Source organism: Artemia sp. Qi Xiang Cuo, chromosome 12 (assembly GCF_049724085.1).
Source record: "Artemia sp. Qi Xiang Cuo chromosome 12, ASM4972408v1, whole genome shotgun sequence".
Taxonomy (NCBI): Eukaryota; Metazoa; Arthropoda; class Branchiopoda; order Anostraca; family Artemiidae; genus Artemia; species Artemia sp. Qi Xiang Cuo.
This window is the reverse complement of record NC_142805.1, coordinates 28,502,983-28,528,042: the sequence shown is the minus strand read 5'-3', so window position 1 is coordinate 28,528,042 and position 25,060 is coordinate 28,502,983. Positions and strand designations below refer to the sequence as shown.

General features: G+C 34.7%; 1 protein-coding gene across 1 annotated transcript; it reads left to right on the top strand.

Annotated features, from left to right (window-relative positions):
* The first annotated feature begins 1,834 nt into the window (after positions 1-1,834).
* LOC148945965 (uncharacterized) lies at positions 1,835-24,821 on the top strand. The gene is made up of 3 exons (XM_089097720.1): positions 1,835-1,981; positions 20,459-20,682; positions 23,700-24,821. The coding sequence occupies exons 1-3, from the start codon at positions 1,854-1,856 to the stop codon at positions 24,662-24,664; spliced, it is 1,317 nt and encodes a 438-aa protein (XP_088953846.1). The 5' UTR covers positions 1,835-1,853; the 3' UTR covers positions 24,665-24,821.
* Positions 24,822-25,060: the final 239 nt, after the last annotated feature.

Below are 25,060 nucleotides of genomic sequence, written 5' to 3'. Positions count from 1 at the left end.
AGTGCCGTTTCTAGTGTCATTTGAAACTTGCGGATAGTGGAACTTATAGGACAAACGTAGATATGAGCAACAAGAATCTGTCTACGATGTTCTGTTAACCTGCTAGTACCACCCCTTGAGAAATGGCACAAAAAGTGTAATTTTAGTGCCACATGGCACTTATGACAATTTATAAATGCGAAATAACTGTTGAATGAGCCATTAAGTATCTCCCTATGATGTTCTGGTAGCCCAATAGGCCTGCTGGAAAAAAAAAAACGAAAAAAAACAAAAAAAAACAGGAGAAAGATCAGTGCTACCGATGCAAAAAAGTGATTTTCCTTGTTCTTCAAAGAGGGGGACTGTAATTTCCCTGTTTAAGGTTTCCGACCATGCTGATTCTAATAGTACACTTTTCATTTTGATATGACGCCATTTTCGAGGGGTTTTAGGCTTTTTTTTTAAAAAAAAATCATCATATTTCTTTTTCCAATAAACTTTTACTTTTAAGACAAACCGAAATGATAGTTATTCCTGAGTCAGGTTAGATGGCATTTTTTTTCACTAGGCAGTTTGTTTCAAAACACGTTTTTTAATTTTTGGTTAGGATGGGTTGTGGTTTGCTCTTTACTAAGATGCAGCTACATATATATATATATATATATATATATATATATATATATATATATATATATATATATATATATATATATATATATATATATATATATATATATATATATATATATATATAATATATATATATATATATATATATATATATATATATATATATATATATATATATATATATATATATATATATATATATATATTATGGGCTAAACTATGCTCTTATGGGCTAAACTTCGCTCTTAACTAGTCGATGTTAATCTTTGTTAAAAATCCAACTCTACTGAGAATTACAACCATGATGAGTAAAAAAAAACAAAACATATGAAACAGAACTAAACAAAAGCTACTAGAAATCAAAGTTATTGCCAACATTGAAAATAGAGATAACAGATAATAATAACTTTCTATTAATTCTAAGAGACAAGTTACGTAGGATTTTCACAGTAGTTTTTCTAACTTTCAAACACAGTTTATATAATTATCCAGTATGATCTTTCCCTATCTCACCCATAATAAAAACCCTATAAAGATAATTATAAAGATAATAAAAAACATTATAAATATAATTATATGAACTGTGCTTTCAAACAAGTGCGCTTAATTTCAAAACAAGAACATGATTTCAAAACAGACACGCTTCAGTAAAAATGCTTAAATGCTGTCAGTGAATCCATATTGACGCATGCAACTGAGACGAAATACGGAGGAAATCTATTACAAAACACAAAAACGTCCGTTTCGGTACGAAAAAGCAGCCATGTGAACCAAGGGTATGAAGTATATCATATGGGGACAAAACCAAGGCTACGGGTATGAAGGGTATGAAGTATATCATATGGGGACAAAACCAAGGCTACGGGTGAGGGAGAATTGTTCTTCCATGAAAAAAAACTTCCTTTAAGACCCATGCATCGGTTTTTTCTGTATTTTGCGTATTCCGACTTTTTATTTTTTTTATGGACGGAGTCTCGACTGGATCCGAAGGAGAACATAATGTACTGCCCTTCCCCACCCCTCAATTTCATCCCTTTGTAATAGTACGACTTACACGGTTTATGCTGGAGATGTGCTTTGGCAGCGAGTCAACTTCCGTGCAAAGAAAAAAGCAAAACAAGAAGAAAAGCTTCAAGACACAGTAGAAGCTAGAATCCAGAAAAACCTGATTTTGGCAGTGAATAAGAGTTTTCAATTCAGTTTTATTCTGCTACAAGCAACCGCTAGTTTTAGTCTGTGACACTATGGATCCACTGTTTTTGATCTTAGTTGCTAATCTGCTAGTTTTTTCCAAAGCAGCTGAAAGATCTGGATCTGCTGATTCTAAAACAGGACATAAAATACAAACAGAGTCCAGTGATGATGGCAGGAGGTAAGCATACGTTAATATTAACAGACTGTAGAAGCGAACTTAATTCTATACCAAAGGAACATTGTTAAATGGCCACTTTTCAAGAACACCGATTGGGACACTAATACGCCCCTCCGTCCAGAAATGAGGGTTGAATGGTAAAGTAAACCAATATGTACTCTTTTCTGTCAATTCGAAAAACTAATGCCCCCAGCACAGCTAAACTCAACAGTCTTCCCAGCAATTATGAATAATGTTCAAATCCCAATTTTTAAACATCACACCCCCTATGGATAGTATTACTCCCAGAAGTCAACTTATTAAATATTATGACCAATTATATGTGCATTTGAGGGACAAAACTATATATTTTTTGGTAAAATTAAGATGTCTTCGGTTACTCTATTTAGTTAACAGTTATCCCTCCTTACGTTCCCGAAAAATACAGCGAAATAACGTCCTGACAAAAACTTTTACTATATTTGTATAAACAATCCAAAAAAAAACTAGTCTGGCCGGTAAATATATACGAGATTCCATAACAGACTTAAGGATAAGGTGAACAAGGTACTTCATTCTTTTTTTGTGCTCTTTCCAAATATACTAATCAATTCACTCGCCAATGGACCCCTTCGTCCCTCCTGAGGGTTCCACATATAGCTGAATAATGTATTCAAACAGTTCGTGGTAACGAACTGTAAATACGGAGCAGTACAGCTCAATAGGAATTGAAGCTTAGGAAGACGAAATTTTGATATTAATAGATATATCAAAAGAATCGGCTTATTATGTTGATTTCAAATATATAAAATTCATTAAGTTAAGTGTTACGCATCAAAAGCTAAAAGCCTGAGAAAAGTTGCCTAATTTTCAAAAAAGGGGGGAAACATCCCTTAAAAGTCAAGGAATCTTAATTAGAATCAAACCATGAAATTCAGTATATCCCAGAACCCTGATCTGTAGAAGTTTCAAGGTTCCGTCTGCAAAAAATGTGGAATTTCGTATTTTTTGCCAGAAGAAAGATCACTGATGCGTGTTTATTTCAGAAGGAGGGGGGATCCAGGATTTTTTAGGGGGGTAAAATAGGTTGATCCTATAAACTTGCGTTAGGAGCAAGTTTAATTAATGCAAACTTGGGTTAATTAAGTAAATTACACAACTTTAGACTACGCTAAGGGGGGGGGCGCCCCCTGGATCCGCCACTGTTTATTTATTTATTTATTTTTTCAGGGGTGACCACATTGAACCAATAGTCCTAGAGTATCGAAAAAGGTCTCATTCAAACGGAAATTAAAAGTTCTAGAGCCCTTTTTAACTTACCAAAAGTATTGGAGGGCAACTGGCCCCCCTCCCACCCAAATTTTTTCCTAAAAGTCAACCGATAAAAACTTTAAGATAGCCATTTTGTTCAGCATAGTTGAAGAGCCCAATAACTATGTCTTTGAGCATAACATAGCCCCCCACAGCCCCTGAGGAAAGGTTTGTAAGTCAGGAAATTTGGCCATTGTTTACGTATAGTATTTCTTATTGAGAAGTGTACAGACGTGGTCCGGAGGGGGGGGGGTTCTGTTTGGGTGATTTTCTACGTGGACAATTTTCCGCGGGGAGATAAGTTCTTGGGTCGTGAACTTTCCAAGCGAAGTTTTACACTGGGGGAATCCGCCAAGATTCCAATACAAAATTGTTTTTATTTGTCATACTTTCTCTTTGCCGACTCAATTTTACATGTTGAGATATTAAGCGGAATTTTCAGGGGAAATATTTGTCGGATTTAAATTGTGTAGAGTATCTTTCCGCAGGTGGGGGGATTTTCCACGAGAGAAATTCTCCATGGGGGAGTATACCACAGGATAAATTCTCCAGCGGGACCTTTCTGTGGGAACACCTTTCTACTAGGGGGCTGGGGGTATTTGTGAGAAGAATCTTCCGCGGAGGGGTGATTTCCGACATGATTTAAAAAATAAAATCACAAATTAAAGGTTTCCTTTCAAATAAAAGTGGGCTAAGAAAAAATTTTCAACCGGAATTGCTCGCAAGAAATTTTCCAGGGGTAATTTTCAGCTAGAATGGAATTGTCTGGGGAAAATTTCCTGGTAGGGGGGATCTTATGTTGGAAGAACTTTGCACGGAAGGATTTTCCGTGAGGGGAAGGAATTTTTCATGGAGGGGGAGCCAGATTTCCCGGCATTGTATGAGAGGACAGCCCCCCCCCCCTCCGTACACATAATAAATAATTTTGGTATTATACGGTGAGATTTTCATGTTGGGGGGTCAAATTTCACACGGGGGGAAACTTTGCCGAAATTAGCATGCGGATTCCGTTTTAATTTTTCATGTACGGTGAGCCAAATTCGAACCTACATTAGTTGAAAAACGTTCAGAAATTAAATATAAAGAAAAACAGTTTTTTTAACTGAAAGTACGGAGCGACAATATAACTTAAAAAGGAACAGAAATTATTCCACATATGAAAAATACTGTCCCCTCCTCAACGCCCCGCTCTTTACGCTAAAGTTTTTCATTACTTTAAAAAGCAGAGTTGTGACAAAGAGTCAATCTTTAGCGTAAAGAGCGGGGCGTTGAGGAGGGGACAGCCACTTTCATATATGGAATAATTTCAGTGCGTTTTAAGTTTTAATGTCGCTCGTTACTTTCAGTAAAAAAAAAAAAAAAACTTGTTTCAATTTATTTTATTCTTCATTAAATTAATCTAGTCATATGTACATTATGGCGAATGACCTATGCTAAATTGGTTATCTTCCCAGTCTGCAATTTATCTCCGCGTGTGATTGGGGGCGTTATTTGCCAAAACATTAATTGAAATGATTTAAAAAAATGTTTAATATTGGAAGAAAACAAGGTAATCTGATTAATAAAACATCCTGCATATTATAAAGTAGGAATTTCATTGTTCTAGTGCTTTCTTTTAATTTTTATATGTTCCTATGGCTACATACGGGACCATCATAAAGGGGGGGGGGTGACATTGCGAGTGAATCGAATATTATATTTGGAAAAAGCATAAAAAAGAATTGAGTAGTTGTTCACCTGGTCCTTATCTTAGGTATCAAATTTCGTATACATTTAGCCTACCTTCTGACCTACTAGACTTCCAGCCTTGTGTGGACACAGTCAAAATTGTAATGGAATGGTCTCAGTGGATTTTTGAAAAGGAGGGGAATCCAATGTTAGAGATGGTCTTCCTAGGCTTAATTATCAGATTTTATACAATTGATTATTTTGCACGGAGTTACCCTGGGAGGGAGAAGGATTTTTAAATAAAGCTCCTAGGGTAGATCTTTGCTCCACCTATGTAATACCCGGTATTTTATAGTTTTTGCCCGGTATTTGTTTAGTAATTATATATTTAAAGATTTTTAAATGCTTTGAATCACCTTAAAGGTTTCTAAGCGGGGGATGGGGGCAAAAACCTGTAAATTCAAAAATTTGAAAAAATTGTCGAAGACAATTGTTTGACAACTGAAAAGAAAAAAAAGCTTCACAGTAAAATTCTAGTTTGGGGAGTTAATGCTATTTTGAAATTAGTTGAGTTACGTGAATGAAATTTTTAGGAGTGAATCCAGAGTCTTAATGATCTTCTGATAAGATATATTGAAGCATCTGCCTCCACTGCTTCTCCCTCTAAAAGGCACTGACCTTCGATGACCTTTAGCAATATTTGACTTGACCTTAGATGACCTTTAGCAATCTTTGACTTATCAAAGTAAAACCTTGCAAAATAAATCTTCTGCGCAAATGAGGCACAAGAAAAGTGTTTGAACCTCATATCTTTGCTCAATACCAATTTATAAGGTTTTGAAATTCTGTAAAAGTTTTCTTAAAATTTTATAACCTCTACAGAAAAAGAATTGTCAATTGTCAGACAATTGAAAAGAAAAAAAAACTTCACAGTAAAATTCTAGTTTGGGGAGTTTTTGCTATCTTGAAATTAGTTGAGTGACGTTGAACGAAATTTTTAGGAGTGAATCCAGAGCCTTAATGATCTTCTGATAAGATATTTTGTAGCATCTGCCTCCACTGCTTCTCCATCTAAAAGGCACTGGCCTTTGATGACCTTTAGCAATATTTGACTTGACCTTAGATGACCTTTAGCAATCTTTGACTTATCAAAGTGAAACCTTGCGAAATAAATCTTCTGTGCAAATGAGCCACAAGAAAAGTGTTTGAACCTCATACCTTTGCTCAATACCAATTTATAAGGTTTGAAGATCTGTAAAAAAAATTCTTAAAACTTTATAACCTCTACAGAAAAACAATTGTCAATTGTCAGACAATTGAAAAGAAAAAAAAATTCACAGTAAAATTCAAGTTTGGGGAGTTTTTGCTATCTTGAAATTAGTTGAGTTGCGTTGAATGAAATTTTTAGGAGTGAATCCAGAGCCTTAATGATCTTCTGATAAGATATTTTTTAGCATCTGCCTCCACTGTTTCTCCCTCTAAAAGGCACTGACCTTTGATAACCTTTAGCAATCTTCGAATTATCAAAGTGAAACCTTGCAAAATAACTCTTCTGCTCCAATGAGGCACAAGAAAGGTGCTTGAACCTCATACCTTTGCTCAATACCAATTTATAAAGTTTTAAAGATCTGTAAAAATTGTCTTAAAATTTTATAACTTGTACAGAAAAAAAAACCTAAGAAGGCTTAACATTCTGCTGCAGTGACAGGAACTGCATTTTCAAAAACTAAAGCAATGAATAAGAGACTGAAAACTCAAAATTAAGGTAAAACATTTATTTGTCAGAATTCAGATAGGCCATTGAAATAGGAAAAGGGTAGGCATAATAGCTTGACAATCCCTTCCCAGGGTATATTTTTGGAACTGGATTCATTCCTGAAAGTTTCATTTACCTAACGTAACTACTTCTCAAGATAGCATGAAACCCCTAAACTAGAATTTTACCGCTTCAACATTAATGTTCCGTCAATGATTACTTTTAGTAACGGCACACATGGTGACAGTGCAGGGGGAGTTTTTTCCTCAAGTTAAACAAGCCCCGGTATTTTTCTTAATCTTGCTTTTAGGGAAGGGTATCTCCCTTCTTCTGCATCTATTTTTAAACAGGATAGTCAAGTCTTTCGGATATATTTATAAACTGGATAGTCAAGTTTAATCAAAGCCTCAAAACCCGTAAAAGCAGCCAATTTCTCTCTGACGAACCCTTTATAGATATATCTTACAGATATATATATATATATATATATATATATATATATATATATATATATATATATATATATATATATATATATATATATATATATATATATATATATATATATATATATATATATATATATATATATATATATATATATATATATATATATATATATATATATATATATATATATATATATATATATATATATATATATATATATATATATATATTTAGTAATTTTAGTAATTTTTACTAAGGTTTTACTAATTTTCGACTCGGTCAAAAAAAATTTTGACCGAGTTTTTTCGGTTTTTTTTTTGGGGGGGGGGTCAAACCGGGTAACCCCCCCCCTGGATACGGCCTTGATATTGATATTTAGGTTTAGATTAGTATTTAAATTATTCTCAAGCTAACACCCGTCCCTAATAAGCGGTGAGTTGTAGGAAGGGGAGTAGGGGATTCAGCAACTACCTTTGAGCACTCAGCAGCTAAATTCGAGCTATTTTTCTCAATATATATATATATATATATACATATATACATATATATATATATATATATATATATATATATATATATATATATATATATATATATATATATATATATATATATATATATATATATATATATATATATATATATATATAAAGATAATTTCTAAAACCACATTGGCCTGTCCTAATATAAGAAAAAAATACGATCAAAAATAAAGTTTTTAAGGCCAGATGAGAATACTGAAAAAAACAAACAAAGCGAATATTTCGAGAGGACAACCGCCTCTCTTGTTCAGCGCGAAACGAAATAATGTATTCAAGAAAAGTGCCGAAAAAAAACAACAACAACAAAACAAACGCGGAAAGTCAATGTGAAAAGAAACCAAAAAAAAAAAAACAATTAAAAAAAAAAAAAAATTAAAAGATGAATAAAATTCAATAAAAGCCAAAATTCACAAGAATTTAAACCAAATACCTAACAACCAAAGGCGAGTCACTCACCAATATCCGCGATTTGCACAAAATCCAAAAAACTATGAACTGCCATCGACGGATACTAGCGAACAACTGTAATTTTTGGCTTTTATTGTATTTTATTAATCTTTTAATTTTTTGGTTTTTTCATTGTTTTTTTTTTGGTTTCTTTTCACATTTAATTTCCGCGTTTGTTTTTTTTTTTTTTTTTTTGTTTTTTTTTTTTTTCGGCACTTTTATGAAGACATTATTTCGTTTCGCGCTGAAGAAGAGAGGCGGTTGTCCTATACACTTGTCACACTTTTGTGGAAAAATTAAAGATTTTCATGCATGGAAAAGTTTACATTAAATTGCTTAAAGAGCAAAAAACTGGTACAACAATTCAAAAACATTAAAAAAAAACAAAAAGTTTGATGTTTAGTAGAGATTTGGCGTGATAATTCGGACTTGCTTCAATAATCAAATAGCTTTGAAAAGACAACAAAATTAAAAAACATATCAGTATGAAAAACTCATCTAGATGTAGACACAAAAAATGAAAATTTACAAGTACCGTAAATGTAAATTCGTAGTAAGAAAAAAAATTGTCCCACCACCTGAACGATTAACAAATCAACAACTTGGACCATCATGTAAGACTAAGCTAGTAAGGATAGCTAAAGTAAGAGCCACTGGTGATAAATTTCCAATAGATGAAAATTGACAAATTGCACTATCATACGAGAGGTGACCCAAAACACGTAAACTGATGTATGCTGATATTGATAATTTGTTTGAAGACGTAGGTTTTTATGTTCCACGACTTGAACAGTTAACGAATCTACAACCTGGACCATCGTGTATGACTAAGCCAATAAGGGCAGCTAAAGCAAAGGTTATTGGCAAATTGTCTGAAGTAATGAAAATTAAAAATAAAGAAGAAAGAAAAATGGGGTTAGAAGATAAGTGACGGCGAGAATCGAAATATGTCAAAACTGAAAATGAGACTGATGAGAATACAAATGACGATTCTCTAGAACCACCTGAACTATCAAACATGATAAGACCAAGAGAATAGCCCGAACAGATTAAATTCACAATGGGTGAAAATCCTCAACCTGGACTATCAAATGAGACAAGACCCAAAAAACAAAATTACAAATGTTATAAATGATAGTTCGTTGGAAGAAAAAGAAGTTTCTGTCTCACGATCTGAACAATTAACAAATCTACAACCTGGACCATCATGTAAGACTAGACCAATTAGGACAGCTAAAGCAGAAGGGATTGGCGAATCGTATGAAGTAATAAAAATCCAAGATGAAGAAGAAAGAAAAATGGGTTAGCAGATAAGAGACAGAGATAATTAAATCATGCCAAAATTGAAAATGATAGTTAAGACGATTGGGTTTTTGACATGGATAAGGTCATCAATGCTTACCATACCTTTGTAAAAAAAAAAAAAAAAAAAAAAAAAAAAAAAAATGTTCGGCTATATGTACTACATATATGACAAAAGGCAAGCAGGAGCAAAGTCGATGTTCAGCATTCTATAAAAGCTCCAAGCGATGAAATAGGTATAAATGAAGACATTGGAGTTTATAAGGACTTTAACCAAGAACCTGATACTGCATCAGTCTCTGATAAAAAAAAAACAAAGGTTGACAAAACACAAGCCAAGGCAAAAGTTATAGGTCCAATAAAAAAAAAAAAAAAAAAAAATTTACAAAGACGCTAATTCTAATGTAAGGTCATTTAAAATGTTTAAGGGGTTGATTGATGAAAATTAAGCGCAGATAAATGTGATTAGAAAACTGATCAGCCCTTTATAGATAGATCTTACATATTTATATATATATATATATATATATATATATATATATATATATATATATATATATATATATATATATATATATATATATATATAAAGAGAGAGAAAGAGAGAGAGAGAGAGAGAATTTAGATAGTGTGGTCGTTCACTTCTTCCATTTTTGTTTGATTGTTACTTTTTCTTAACACATTCATTCCTTTTTTTCTGTAGAACCTCAAGTATTTTGACAGTATAATTGCATCATATCAATTAAAAAAAAAAAAAAAAACTACAAAAAACTTTTTAAAAGAAAAGTTTCAACAACTGCTGAGATTTCCGGGAATTAATATTATTATGTTTTATAAAACCAAAAAGTTTCATCAGTCTGATATGCAATAAAGTTTTATCCATAATTTCTTCCTATTAAACCCATTATTTTCAAATATAGAGAAAATTAATCGGTCTTGGCCAATCAGAAAGTAACATTTCTGGGCACAATATCAGGCGAAACAAAATTATTTTGAAGTTTTATCTATGCATAGCGAACACTCGTCTCTAGCTTTTCAGAAAAAAACTACTGGCCCTATTTTCGGTCCCATTTTTGGGAGAACCAATATTTGGAGGGAAAAGGTTTGAACGTTTCATCCCCTCCCCCAAATATAAAGCTTGAAGTCCAAGTATCCCATTCAAACATTCAACTTAATCCGTGAATATTGTTAAAAGGTATAAAGAACAGGATAAACAACCGACGGGCAAGAAATGAACCAAGTCTGGTATTCCTTTAAGATACGATGGGGGTTTTTCACTTATTTCTGTTTTCAAATCTTCTTATAATCAGTTTTATTTGGTGTTTCTTTTTAGTTTTCTACCACTTTTTCAGTTTCTTCTTAGAAAAGTTTTCTTTTATTACGTTTCTTTTCAGTTTTCTACCATTTTTTTCATTTTCTTTTCTGTTTTTCTTCAAAAAAATTTTCTTTTTTCTGTTTCTTTTGGAGTGAATAGACGGGCATTCGCTCCCACAACCCTCACGTTTCAACCATCATGGTTTTACACACGACAAAAATGGAACCAAACCTAGAATAAAACTTTTTGCGTTTTTAGAACGACAAAAATAAAGAATCTAAATAAATAAAGAATACTAAAAATTAAAATAAACAGTAAATAAAGAATAAAAAAAAAAATAATCGTTTGTAAAAACAAAAATAAAGAATCTCAAGATATATCATGGAAAAGCTTATTCTACATAGAAAAATCAAAATTTTGGTAATAATAGCTTATTCGCTTCTTTGCCTAGTTTTTCAGTAAAAATACAGCTGTTTAATAAAATACAAGGGAAGAAAAAGAAACCTTTCACCTTGTGACGGCGCAGTAGATCAGACCAGGTGTTTATTCTGACGGTACCCAGGTTCAACTCTGACCATCGCAAGGAAATCAATAGTTTTCAATTACTTTATTTTTTTTGTACTCAGTTGAACAGGATTCTTACGAAACAAATAAAATGATAATGATGTAGCCTATATTTTGTATATTTGCTAGCTATAAGAAAGGTGATTTATAACCAATCTAGTTTAAAAAAATGCAAATAAACCGTTTTTGATTTGCTCTATTTTTGTGTTAAAATAGGAGAATTTTTTTATGTGGGACATAATAGAAGAAATTTTATGTGGGATAATTTTAAAATACATTTGATATAGCCAAGAATCACATACTCAATTTTGGTCACCAAAAGTTTTCAAAAAACTTTCCAAGAACAGAGAACAGCCTGCTATGTCGGGGGAAAAGCCCTTCCAGAAAATATGTAAATAAGATAAGCTCGAATTTCGGTTATAAATAACATCTTTTGATTTACCTAGGTACGTGTATCGTTTCGGGATAATAGATAGATAATTTATTCAGCCGCTAGGCCATACACAAACATTACAATGAGTATATAAATGGTACTACACTTAAATAAATGGTACTACTAACAACAACAAAACTACTAACAACAAACAAAAACCTTAAACCCATTATTTACATGTTTTTAAACCCTCTTTTATAAATCCAGTCACTGCTATAATCGTCTCCCAGGATGAAGATTTAAGGATCCCAGGACAAAACACTTCCCAATCACCTAAATTCTTCAATCTCAAATCTGAAAGTCCCTGACACACCATCAAAAAATGGAGCAAATTTTTTTCCTCCATACCACATAAAGAGCAAGTATAACATGATCTCGGGCCCTGAGAATTTCTTTCAAATACTTTTAATCTACTTTTTAAGGGCAAACCCTTCACTCGGACCTAAAACCACAGACGCAAGTTTTCCGGTGACAAATTCAGCTTAAAATAATATTCTAGTCCAAAAGAATCTTTTATTTTAGAATACTGGCGCAAGGTTTCAGATTTTCAAATCTGTTCATGCCAGAGTTGGATCTCTAGTTCCTCCTTAACATGTTTTAGCTTCAGATAGATTTCCTCTGGATCACCTGTTGGACCAAGATCTTCATTCCAAGCGTATGAAAGTCCGGCTTTATCAAGGAGGGCTTTAATATGGAACTGCCACGATCTTTTTCTACCATGCTGCAATGATTCAAAATATGCGGCTTTCATAAGCATCTCATCTGGTAGTTGGATAATTTTCAGCGAAAATTTTACTACTTGTAGTATCCTTTCTTTATGCAGCGAAAACAAACCTAGACCTTCCTTAAGACCCTGTGTATGAGTTGTAGCATGTATCCTAACCAATCTTTTATAATATTGTAGTTGAACCATTTCTAATTGCGGGGTCACCTCATATCCCCAAAGCTCCGCACCATAATGAATAGTAGGGCGAATTTTCGATTGAAATAAATACTTATGCATTTTAATATTTTAATTTCATTTAAAGCTGAATTCCTTAAAACTGCTGAAGAAACCGCTTTACCTCTACCCACCATTTCTTTCACATGATCCTTCCAATTTCCTTTATTATTTAATGCAAACTCTAAATACTCGAAATTTGTACTTTTTTTCAACTCAATACCCTTAAATAAAAATTGATCATTATTTTTATTTGTCCCAAAAACTACAATTTCAGTCTTTTGGATATTTAATCTCATTTTCTGTTATTCCAAATACACATCTAATATATTAAACAATATTTGGAAATCTTCGGCGCTTCTAGCTATCAGCGCCGCTTCATCCGCAAATAACAACAGAGACAAAGCCAAATTTCCTAAACTCACTGTTGGCGCCCATTTTTACCTTAAAAAACTCAGCAATATCATTGATATATATAAAAATCAGCCTCGGGGACAAGTTGCTACCCTGTTCAACCCATACATCACAGTAAAACAAATGCAAATATTCTTCCCCTGCTACCTTAATCAACCCTCTTTCCAGCATGCCCATATTACACACTAGTCGAACAAAAATACGGGGCAGTCCTATCCTCAACAATTTTACGCATAAAAAAATCATATTAACACTATCGAACGCTCTCTCAAAATCTACGAAAGCTACCAATAGTTACTCTTACCTCTACTATACTTTTCTATCAACGCCTTAAGTACAAATACCCTGTCAACTGCGCTATATCCTTCCCTCAATCCACCTTGTTCCTCACGAATTATTCGATTCTTCTTTAACCAATTAGCTAGCCTATTATCAATCAATTTTTCTAGAATCTTACTTAAACATGGTACCAGAGCTATAGCCTAGAATTGCAATGTAACCTCGGATTCCCTTTTTTAAATAACGGTAATGTTAAAGATGTCTTTCATCCTGAAACCCAAATTCCTGATGAAAGCACACTATTAAACAGCAGTGTAAAAATTGGCATAAATAAACTTGAAAACCTTTTATATAAACGAGTTGGAATTCCATCAATTCCAGGAGCTGTTCCTCCATCCAATTTCCTTAACACACATTTGCAACCTCCTCAATATCTACCTCCTCTGTTAACGAATAATCTTCCTCCCTCATAGGGTAATTATATTCCTCCCAAATATTCCCAAATTCTTATCACACCACTTACTAAGATCTCCTTCTTCTTTACTTGCGAAATGTTCTGGCCAGCCATTTGGATCCGGGATTCCCTCTGGCGCTTTTCCTTGTCTTTGGTTTACCCTTCTCCAAAATTCCTTCATATTACTCTCCAAATAAAAACGGATCATTTGCTCGATTTGACGTGTATTAAAATCTCTTTTCTTTACTTTTATTAATCTCTTATGGCATCTCCTAACCTCGCGAAACCTAACCAATAGTGTTGCTTTCTCAACGTCATTTCTAGCTTGCTTTACCCGATTTAGGGCCTCTGCTAACAAATTTTTACTACTTAAACAATCAAGGTGATAAAAACTTTCACTAACTGGTTTTAATGAACTCAATACTGGCGCTGATAGCCCAGTAATAACGTATTAAAATTAGCTTCTACTTCATCACTAGAATCACTACTTAACCTCAGCTGCTCTAGTCTCCGACAAACCTGCTCTTTACTAAATATAGCGCTTAATACATTCTGTTCGCTCTCACTCCACTCTCTCTTTAGCTGTCAACTTGATGAAGTATACCTAAACTGCAAAGAACTATATTCATTAACTCTACACTCAAGGCCTAAGCTTAACTTAATCGATAGGTGGTAAGACAACTGAATATTCAAAACTTCAATATTCAGTGATTCCACATCCAAACAAAGGTCAACCAAAACATAATCAATAATACTATGCCTCAGACCCGAAATGAAAGTATAATCACCCCTTCACATATCCACCCCAGACCTCCCATTTCCAATCCCAACTCCAACCTCCGAACAAAGTGCCAGGCGCTTACTACCCCAAACATTAACTTTTCTTTTATCATCGTTGCTCTTTCTTGGAATCCTATACATACGAGGAACAACAAAGCGGCCGGTATATCAACAACAGGCAGCTCAACCAAATCAGCTGTATAAGCAATAAAGTCTCCTACCAGCAATATTTTATGGGACATAAATTTACTACGAAAAACTGTAGCCTCTTTCCCTAATATAGACCATGTATCCTCTGCAGTATATGAGCTAGATTGCGGTGGGATATAAGCTGCATAAACCAACAATTTCAGACCTGAGTGACATCCCAATCTAATCCAAACAAGGTTTTCTGATTCACTTTTCAGCTTATTAAAAGACAAAAAAGAATTTTTCTTTAAAAGCACTAAGATACCACCGTAATGCCGGGGAATGTACTCTTGAGAAACTCAGGGAAATCTTAGCAAAGCGAACGATCCCAAAGAGTTCCAAGCTGCTCAGACCGAAAAGCCCCAATATGCGCACATTTTCTGCTAAACACAATCTGTGAACAATAGGTGATACATAATTTAAGACCATTGCCCTTAGGGCTGTGGGGGTCATGTCGACTGTAGAGGCATATTTATTACACCTTCAGACTAGTCTGAACAAAAAGGACTATCTCAAAAGATTTACTCCGTGTCATGAGAGGTGACAGGAGTGCCCAAGGGTAAAAAACGGGAGCAGTCCTGGTTACCCTACAATCATTTTTTTTCCTTGAAAAGACCACTAGGTCTAGGAAAAGGGCACTATGAGGTCATCCTGAAAATTTTTACGACCATGCATTCCGTACAAAATGATCGGGAAAACAAATGATGATAAATGGAAGGCCATTAGCTCTCTACTGAGACAACGCTACTGCACTGCCTATGATTTATAAGTTAAGACGCCAAATTTATTATATTCTACTTGTCTTTTAAGATTTTAGCTTTAAAACTCCCGATTATAACGATTTCAGAAATTATACGTACTTTTACTACAACGATGTTTTTATGCAGTTTTTTTCTATTCATGTGATCATACTTAAGTGAACATATCTTAACCTTAGTGATCATACTAACGAACAAATAAAGCGAAATACAGCGCTTGCAATTTGGGAATTCAATGTTAATTTTATTTTCAAAACAGATGTAACTAGGCCAAGGGTTAACAATCTTTTGACATGTGCGTGCTCCTTTGAATCCCATAAATGGCCACGCAACACTTTTTACTATTTTAGAATTGACCATACAATTTCGCTGAAATCCTAGTTTTTATATGCACAATAATAATTAATTGCCTATAGTCATTTCAAAATCAACTCAGGGATTCTTCTCTATTGCTCTAAAAGTTTTTCTTATAGCCCCAGGGGTTGGAGCTCCCCTCACCTCAGTTGAGAGCCTTGGATCTGGGCCATAGCCATAGGTTTCTAATCGTATTGCTACTCTACCTACTGCGTTTCGTCATTTGCGCAAAGTATTTTGTGATATAAAAACAAACACTTTATATAAAACTTTGCATAGATGGCGTTGTATTTTAAAATAAAAAACAAGCAATTACTTAAATAAAATTACCTTTGCAGGCACAAATAAGCCTGCTAAAGAAAACGTCACGCGAGTTTTTTTAACATACTAATTCCAACGAGAAGCTTTTCATGACGGCCTCATATTACAGTCAAGGGATCCCTCCCTCTTGTATTTATCAGAATTGTCAAGGAGGCACACTTGTCAAGGAGGCACACTTGTGCCTCTATAAAGAGGCGACCCACCACAATGTTAAGCGATTTCAGGTCCTAGAGGTCGCAGAGAGACGGCGGTGATCGCATTTTGTAGCCCAAACTCAAACTAAGAAACGTGCAAAATTTCATCCTCCTCCGACTTTATCTTCATGGGGTAAACTGGGCCGGAAGTTTGGACCCTCCCACCACAGCCCCCCTTTAAAGGTGTATGATTGGGCTGAAATTTATAGGTTAAGCTTTACTAGGAACCTGGAGCTTATCATAGAAATTTAAGCGAAATCCGTTCACTCCTTCCCTCTTGCCAAAAAACCAAATATAGCCACTTAAAGTTCATCATTTCTTTTTTTTTCTTATCCACGCCTACAGGCCACAGTTGGCAACGGATTCGGTTGAATGAAGACTCATTCGAAGCAGAATTCGACCTGTTAGGGCCTTTTGATATTTTCAGACCGAAAATAATATCCCCCGAATTTACATTTACGAAAAACCTCGTTTTCCTATATTAGCCCATGTTAATTTTTCCCACCACAACCCCCCTTTAACGTTGTCTCATCGGGCTGAAATTTAGAGGATAAGCTTTCCTGGGGCCTGGAAGCTTATCCTCGAAATTTCAGTTCAATCTGAACACTTCTTCTTTGTTTTCCAAAAACCAAATATCAAGTTTTGCTTGCGTCAAAAAGATTCATCACCTTACTAAAAATCAATTTCAATTATGTCTCTTTAGTGCAGCGGTGTGAATCCTGGCTGTCAGGGCGGAAAACCCGAGTTCGATTCACCGTTAGATCAAATTTCTTATATACTGAATTTAAATTTTTTTATAAAAACTCAGTCTCTTTTTTAAATTATTTGAAAAAAATTATGTTTTCTAAAGAGTTAAAGAGGCTGAGTTACAAGGTCGACCCTTAAAACACCCTGTCGAGAAAGAAAAAAATAATACACAATCATCTAACAGTTAGTCAAGCAATAATAAGTAATAAACTGTACAAAAACGTGCAGAAATTATTTGAAAAAAACTACGTTTTCTAAAGAGTTAAAGAGGCTGAGTTACAAGGTCGAACCTTAAAACGTACAGGGATTAGGAGGCACAGTTGGGGGCTGCTGCCCCAAACCCCGCTTTCGCAGCCTTTAAATAAAAAAAAAGTTTTTTAAACTGAAAGTAAGGAGCGACATTAAATCTTAAAACGAACAGAAATTATTCCGTATATGAAAGAGGCTGTGCCCTCCTCAACGCCTCGCTCTTTACGCTAAAGTTTTTATTGTTTAAAAAAAAGAGTTGTGAGAAAGTCAAACTTTAGCGTAAAGAGCGAGGCGTTGAGGAGGGCACAGCCCCTTTCATATACGGAATAATTTCTGTTCGTTTTAAGTTTTAATTTCGCTCCTTAATTTCACTTTAAAAAACTTTTATTATTATTTACCTTCTTCTAAATACTGGGGTTTGGGGGGGGGTAGCCCCCCCCACCTTTAGCTCCGAATACCTGTACGTTTTAATGTTAAACCGGGTAACTCAGCCTCTTTAACTCTTTAGAAAACGTAGTTTTTTTCAAATAATCTATTGGTAAGCTCCAGGCGCAATGTTAAAAGTAGAATAGCCAAGGTTCAGGGTATTTTTTCAAAGTTAAAAAAGTTTGGAAGAACTGGAAGTTAAGTCAGAAAAAGAGGAGTATAATATTGGAAGATACGATGATGACATATGCCAAATATGACTGTCAAACAGGAGCACTTTAAAAAGCAGGTGAAGATTTGTTTGACGTTTTCTAGAGAAATTGCTTACGGATTGTTCTGGGTACCCGGCTGACTGATGGTATTTCTAACAGTAGGCTGTAAGAAAAATGTGGTTCAATACCGATTTCTAGGGCTACAATGAAAGAAAGGTCGAGGTGGCTAAGGCATGTTGTGCGGATGAAGGATGACAGATTGCAAAAGATTGTCCTTTTCGGCCAACTGTCTAAAGCTAAACAGAAAGCAGGTCGTCCTCGTCTGGGGCGGGAGGATGTCATAAAGATAAATTTGAAGGACATGGGAACTTCCTGGGAGGGTGTAAAAAGGGAGGCTTTGAACAGCTTGGGATGGAGGAGGAGCGTGCGTAGCTGTGTTGGCCTCAGGTGACTTGGTGCTGCTGTGAGTTGTTAGCAGTAGTAGGCTCAATAATGATGACATTTTAGCAACTTATCATAAGCTGGATCATGGTAAAGGAATACTATAATAAAAATATAATATTTAAATATCCCCCCTCCTCTTAACATGACTGGATGGTTACTTTTTGCAAGGCCATCAGCAGTGTATGAACCATGATTATAGAATATAGGAAAAATCAAATAAACTCTTCTGCAGAGAAGATACATTTTGACTATAGAGCCTGTAAAATAAATACGAAGCAATTAATATCTTTGTCATAGGTGCATACCTATGCCACGCCTGACGAGGCTCTAATATGTGTCTGAAATGTGGCACAATTACTTTGGCACACACCACACACAAAAAAGCTATAAATCTAAATGAATTATTTGGAAAAGTAAATACCAAGTATTTATTTTTCTAATTTGGAGATAATATAAATTTATACAGAAGCTTTTGTCAATTTTAGAATATAGTTAAAATCTAAAAAATAGCAAGAGGAAAGAACTTAAAAAAAAAAAAAAAACCAAAACACACGAGATAGTGAAATCCTAAAAAAGGGAGAGTTAAAGCCAAAAGTCCAAACATTAGCCTGTTCTATCCCAGGGGAGGGCACTCCAAGACAGCTTACTCAGATTCCACCTAGCCTCCCCTCGATTTGCGGATATGTTGTTGAAAATAGGTCTTTGGTGCAAACTTTTACCTCTTGACGGAGCGATACACATGACAAGCGCTAAAACAGATATTTAAATGTACTTGACACCGTGAATTGAGGAATAAAAAGAAGAATGAAAATCGAAGAAAAGAAAACTAAGAACGGGGTTTAATAGGGCCAAAGAAAATACTGGACAAAACAATATTAATTTTTCGGGAGGGCAACCGCTTCCCTTCTTCAGGGAAGAAAAAATCAAACGATTTTAGCCTAAGCCTGGACTTTCCATGTATTCATTATCTTGGAAAGGTTGTGAATTACCTTTGACTCTTACCTTTCCTGTAACAGTCAAAAACAAAAATTTGCTACTTAATATGGGGTAAATTTTTCGTAGTTCATATTATTGACTTACGAATAAAATAAACATACTACTCGATGCCTTTTTTATGCTCTTTCCAAATATAATAATCATTTTTGTCGGAAATGAATTTCACCCCCACCCCTACATATTATACCAATTCAGGGTATATATTTGGACATTAGGGGGGTGGGGGTAAATTTTATTTCTGATATAAATGAGAGGTAAGTTTAAACTTTACCCCTACTCTCCCCTAATGTGCAAATATATACCCTGAATTGGGAAATATAGGGGTGAGGGTAAAATTCATTTCCGACAAAAATTATTATTATTTTTAGAAAGAGCATAAAAAAAGGCATCGGGTAGTATTTTTACTTTATTCGTAAGTCAATAATATGAACTGCGAAAAATTTACCTAATTCAAGGTATATAATTGCACATTAGGGGGTGGGGTGGAGGTAAATCCTATTTCTAATGTAAATGAGAGGTAAGTTAAACTTTACACCACCACCCCCTAATGTGCAAATATATACCCTGAATTGGTATATATAGGGGTGGGGGTAAAATTCATTTCCGACAAAAATGATTATTATATTTGGAAAGAGCATACAAAAAGGCATCGAGTAGTATGTTTACTTTATTCGTAAGTCAATAATGCGGAAAATTTACCAAACTTTCCCCCACCCCTTAATTTGCAAATATACACCCTGAATTGGTATGTATAGGGGTGGGGTTAAATTCATTTCCGATAAAAATGATTGTTATATTTGCAAAAAAACATAAAAAAAGGCATCGAGTGGTATGTTTCTTTATTCATAAGTCAATAATATGAACAACAAAAAATTTACCGAAATAAATATAAGTTGGTATAATTTTAATTGATATTTTTATAATTTTAGTTGATACTTTTTATCTACTTGTAGGAAATTGGAACATAGGGACACGAAAATAACAAGACATCCCAAGGGCATCGTGTTTGAAGAAGAAGTTATTCAGACAAAATCACAGAAAGAACCTTTTGTACATATTAAACCAGAAATTCCAATATGTGATGAAACTGATGTCTTCATAAAGGACCGATGTGTGGGCATATTAACTCGAGGCCCATGTAACGCGGGAGAGTGGATTACTATCAACAATGAAACAGGTGAATTTATAATAGAAAATGTGAGGTATCCTACATACAAAAGTAATTCCCCAACTGAATCATAAAAATAATAGGGTTGATGTCATATTAACAAAAAACAGCTATGTGTGTATCATTTAAAAACTTAACCATTTTGCCCTTTTTTTTGTAAAGTATCCTTTTCCTATTATGATAATAACTGTTTTCTACCAGGGGCGTAAGCAGGGCCAAAGAGGGTACTTGAACCAAGAATCAGATGAAATAGCACGAGGAAGAGTGAAACCAAAGAATTTAAACCTTCAAAGGCTAAATGAAAAAGGCTAAACCTTCAAACTGAAAAAGGCTAAACCTTCAAAGCCAATAGTCTGCAAGTAATCATAGGTACAAAAAAGAAATACATAGAGAGACGCATTAGAAGCTTGAATCGTGAGAGGTCTGAATTCTTCACAAAGAATTTTGCCTAGATGCTTGAAAAAAAGAAGAAAACTGCAAAGATGACATCAAAATTAATACGAGTCGGTGGCCAATCTTGGGGTAAATGTGGCCACTGTCCACTCCTTCCTTGGAGGCAGATTTCCTTTCAAATAACATAAATTTGTTTATGCAGATAAGTATATTTGTTACTCCTCGGTTCAATCGCAATCATTCAAGGATTTTTAATCAATATTAGCAAAGACCCAAAGTGGGTCTATGGCCCCTCGAACACCCCTCTTCCTCTTATTGCCAGGATTCTAGCAGAATATTAGGCATGTTACACCTCGTTTCAGGTGGAATCGTGCGATCATTTTCGATCTAAAAGAATAAAGGCAAAAATTCTCTCACCCTCCGTGACAACCTCCTTTCACCAAATTTTCAGTGGAAAGCAAGGCAGATCTAATGTGTCATTGATTGACTTTAAATTTATGGTGAAAGCACCCGGGGTCATTCTGACATCAAATTAGTAGTTTTCAAGGGCATATGTCCTTCCTCTAATCTGCTTGAAACTTATTGGACAAGTTTCTTGAGGTAAGGAGACAAAAGAGAATGGATGTTCAGATGCATGATACACTTCTAAACACACCTACATTCCGTACTAAATTGTCAATATTCACTTGAAGTTTTTTTTTTTTTTTTTCAGGTACCTATTGAAGAGGAGACTTAAGACATTGTAGACAATGTATTTTTCCCATCAAATATATCATAAACAGATGATGGGTGTTATGTTTGGAGCCACAATAGGCCACTGTAGCCTTAGCTTACTCATCCCATGGTTTTAGAAATAACAACATTAATTGAGCTAGATTTTTATATTTTGGGGGGCAAAATAATACAGCATTTATTTGTATAAGGTGCATCTTAAAACTAATAATATGGATTGGGCATTACGAAATAGAGAACAAAGTTGGTTTTAAGAACAAGTGTATTTTGACTGCCTTTATGGAATTGTATATTTTTGACTTGTAAAAATTCGATTTTTTTTTTTTTTTTAAGGTTTCGTCTCCTTTTTTGCCTGAAGTTTTGTTTTCTTTCTTTATTTACGACGATAATTTTTATTCTTCTTTGTCTTCCTTTTTTATCAGCACTACAAACAACAAAGAGAACATCAATCTGCGATGTCCGTCATTAACACAAACAGAGTCTCTTTTCTTATACAGCTCTGACGAATCTCTCTAGCCTCACTATTCCCCCACTGAAATGTTGTTGTGTTCATCAAGGTTGCTTTGTTTGTTTTCTAGCGTTTTATATCGTTCATATATCCTTATTCAGGAGCCAGAGAACGTTTTGTGCGAGAGATAGTACGCTTCATTCTAGCTCTTGGCACGATCCGTTATAGTCGATTGCCCAGTTGTGCAACCTTAAAATCAGCAATACAACTGAAGATATTGCCACCTGTGAGGTTCGTAGCGTCACGAGATTTTGAGTTCCAGAAAACTGTGACTGGTAGAATTTTACAGCCAAATCACTTAGGTGTATGGAGATGAGACATGGAAGCATCAGTTCGAGAGTAATGCAGCATGTTTGATAGCAAACAGACCAATTTACACGATGAGAAACGCTCAGGCTGGCCTTCCGTTGTGACTGGTGAACTCAAAATAAGAATTCAAGAGGATGCGTGATTCAAAAGTAACAAGCTGAGCTCATTATTTCTTGGGATCTCAAGAACTATCTTACACAAGATTCTTAGTAGTGAACTTTATAGTAGATTCTTTAGTAGTGAACCACATTCAGCCGGACTTTTCTCAGCCGTTACCGGCGATAATACTTGGATTTCACACATTAATCAAGAAGCAAAGTTTCATTCAATCTAATGGCACCATTCACATTCCTCCCAAAAACGAGAAAAAGCCAAACAAATTTTGCCAAGCTAAAAGGCCAAACATAAGCCAGAGAGGTTATGGCTACTGCGTTATGGGATCGTAAGGGTATTTCGGTCGTTGACAAAATACCACGAGGTAAGACCATAAATGCAGAGGTATGCTGTCAGGCGTTACATAAATTCAATGCATGGCCAAAAACAAAAGGCATCATTGCTGACCAGCCACGTCATCCACGATAACACACATCCTTACTCAGGTGCTTTGACGGTAAATTTTTCGCAGTTCATATTATTGACTTAAGAATAAAGTGAACATACCACTCGATGCCTTTTTTATGCTCTTTCTAAATATAATAATCATTTTTGCCACAAATGAATTTGGTAAATTTTTCGTTACCACTCGATGCCTTTTTTTATGCTCTTTCCAAATATAATAACCATTTTTGTCGGAAATGAATTTTACCCCAACCCCTATATATACCAATTCAGGGTATATTTTTGCACACTAGGGGGGGGGGGTGCGGGGAAAGTTTAAACTTAACTCCCCTTTACATCAGAAACAACTGATCTTGACTGAATGACCCTCGTATAAACATTACCAAATCACTCACATTGTAACTTTATTTGTCCCTGACAGTATTTTAAAAGTATGGATTTTTTAATTTTGTAATGATAAACCCAAAATCTTAAGTATTCTACTTCATCAGTAACAATGCCATTTAATTAACTCTATACATTCTAGGAGAAGTTGAGTGCAAGAAACATCCCGAAGCATGCAAAGGCTACAGGTCCAGTAAACATCGAAAATGTGCAAAGGCAGTACTGGAAGAGCAAACAAAAATAAAAGAAAAATATAAGAAAGAAATCAAATGCAGCAAAGGTCAAAGTTATTCTTTCACCAAATCTGGAGAAGTGGTTTGCACTTGCCGAATAGGTTACATTCTATGGGAAGATGGAAATTGCTATAAACCATATACACAAGGTCCTTGTGGCAGCGGTAAATTTCTTAAAGTTTGGCCAAAAGTAAATGGCTACGAATTAGAAGAAGAAAACTTCATTGAAGTCAGAATAGAGAGTGACGAATACAGTGATGAGGAATCAAGCGAGGAGATTGATGTACGGAGTGCTGCAAGTCCTATAATATTCGGAAAAGCTAGATGGACTAGAGCAATGAAAGAATCCAGTGAATTGACAGAGAATATGGACAGTTTCAGCACCAAGAATTTCCCTCAATATGATAAACTAGTAAACAGGATTCGAACTGAAATAGCTAAACCTAAACGCAGACGGAGTGAAGTAGTGGATGATTATTTATTTGAAGCAGAATGTGCCAGCAATAGCTGTTATGTTGGATTTCCCATACTTCCAGATGAAGCAGCAAAAATAAAAAATGCAAAGCCTGTGAATCAAACAGCACAAGACGAGATAGTGTTCGAAGAGGTAACGCCTAACAATAAATACGAGGAATCAATACCAAGAAGATTTAATAGCAGTGCTCCAATATGTGGAAAGCTTAATTCAGAAAGCATATGTAAACCTTCATACAGCTTGGACATAGATCCTATAGCATTTGAACTTCAATGTGTCGAATATACTATTGACACTCGCCACTATGAACGGTCAATACCATTATTAGTTTGTCCGCCAAATACACGTCGAAGCGCCCAGACAGGAACTTGTAGGAAAGTAGCAAGATTTTCAAAATGAACATGACGCGGTTGTTGCGTGCACACCTCGAAAGCCAAAAAATGTCAGCTTTTTGATAACAAAAGTTTGCAGATCTAATCACTTTTTATGCTCGCCATAAAATTGAATGATACGTCCGAAACAGGCAAATCTTTCTAAATAACTATAAACAAAAGTTTATAACAAAAACAATTTATTATTAATAGTTAATATGCAACAGAAAGTGCAATGTTTGTTGGTATTTTGGCTTAAAACACTTTAAACTAAACCCTGGATTTTTTAGACGGGGGGGGGGGAGGGGAGAGGGCTGTTTCATTAATCGTAGCTTTAAACATTATATAGTGACATCTCTTTGACTAAGTTCCTCAAAATGGTCACACATAGGATGTGTCCCGCAAGAATCAAAATATTAGAGAC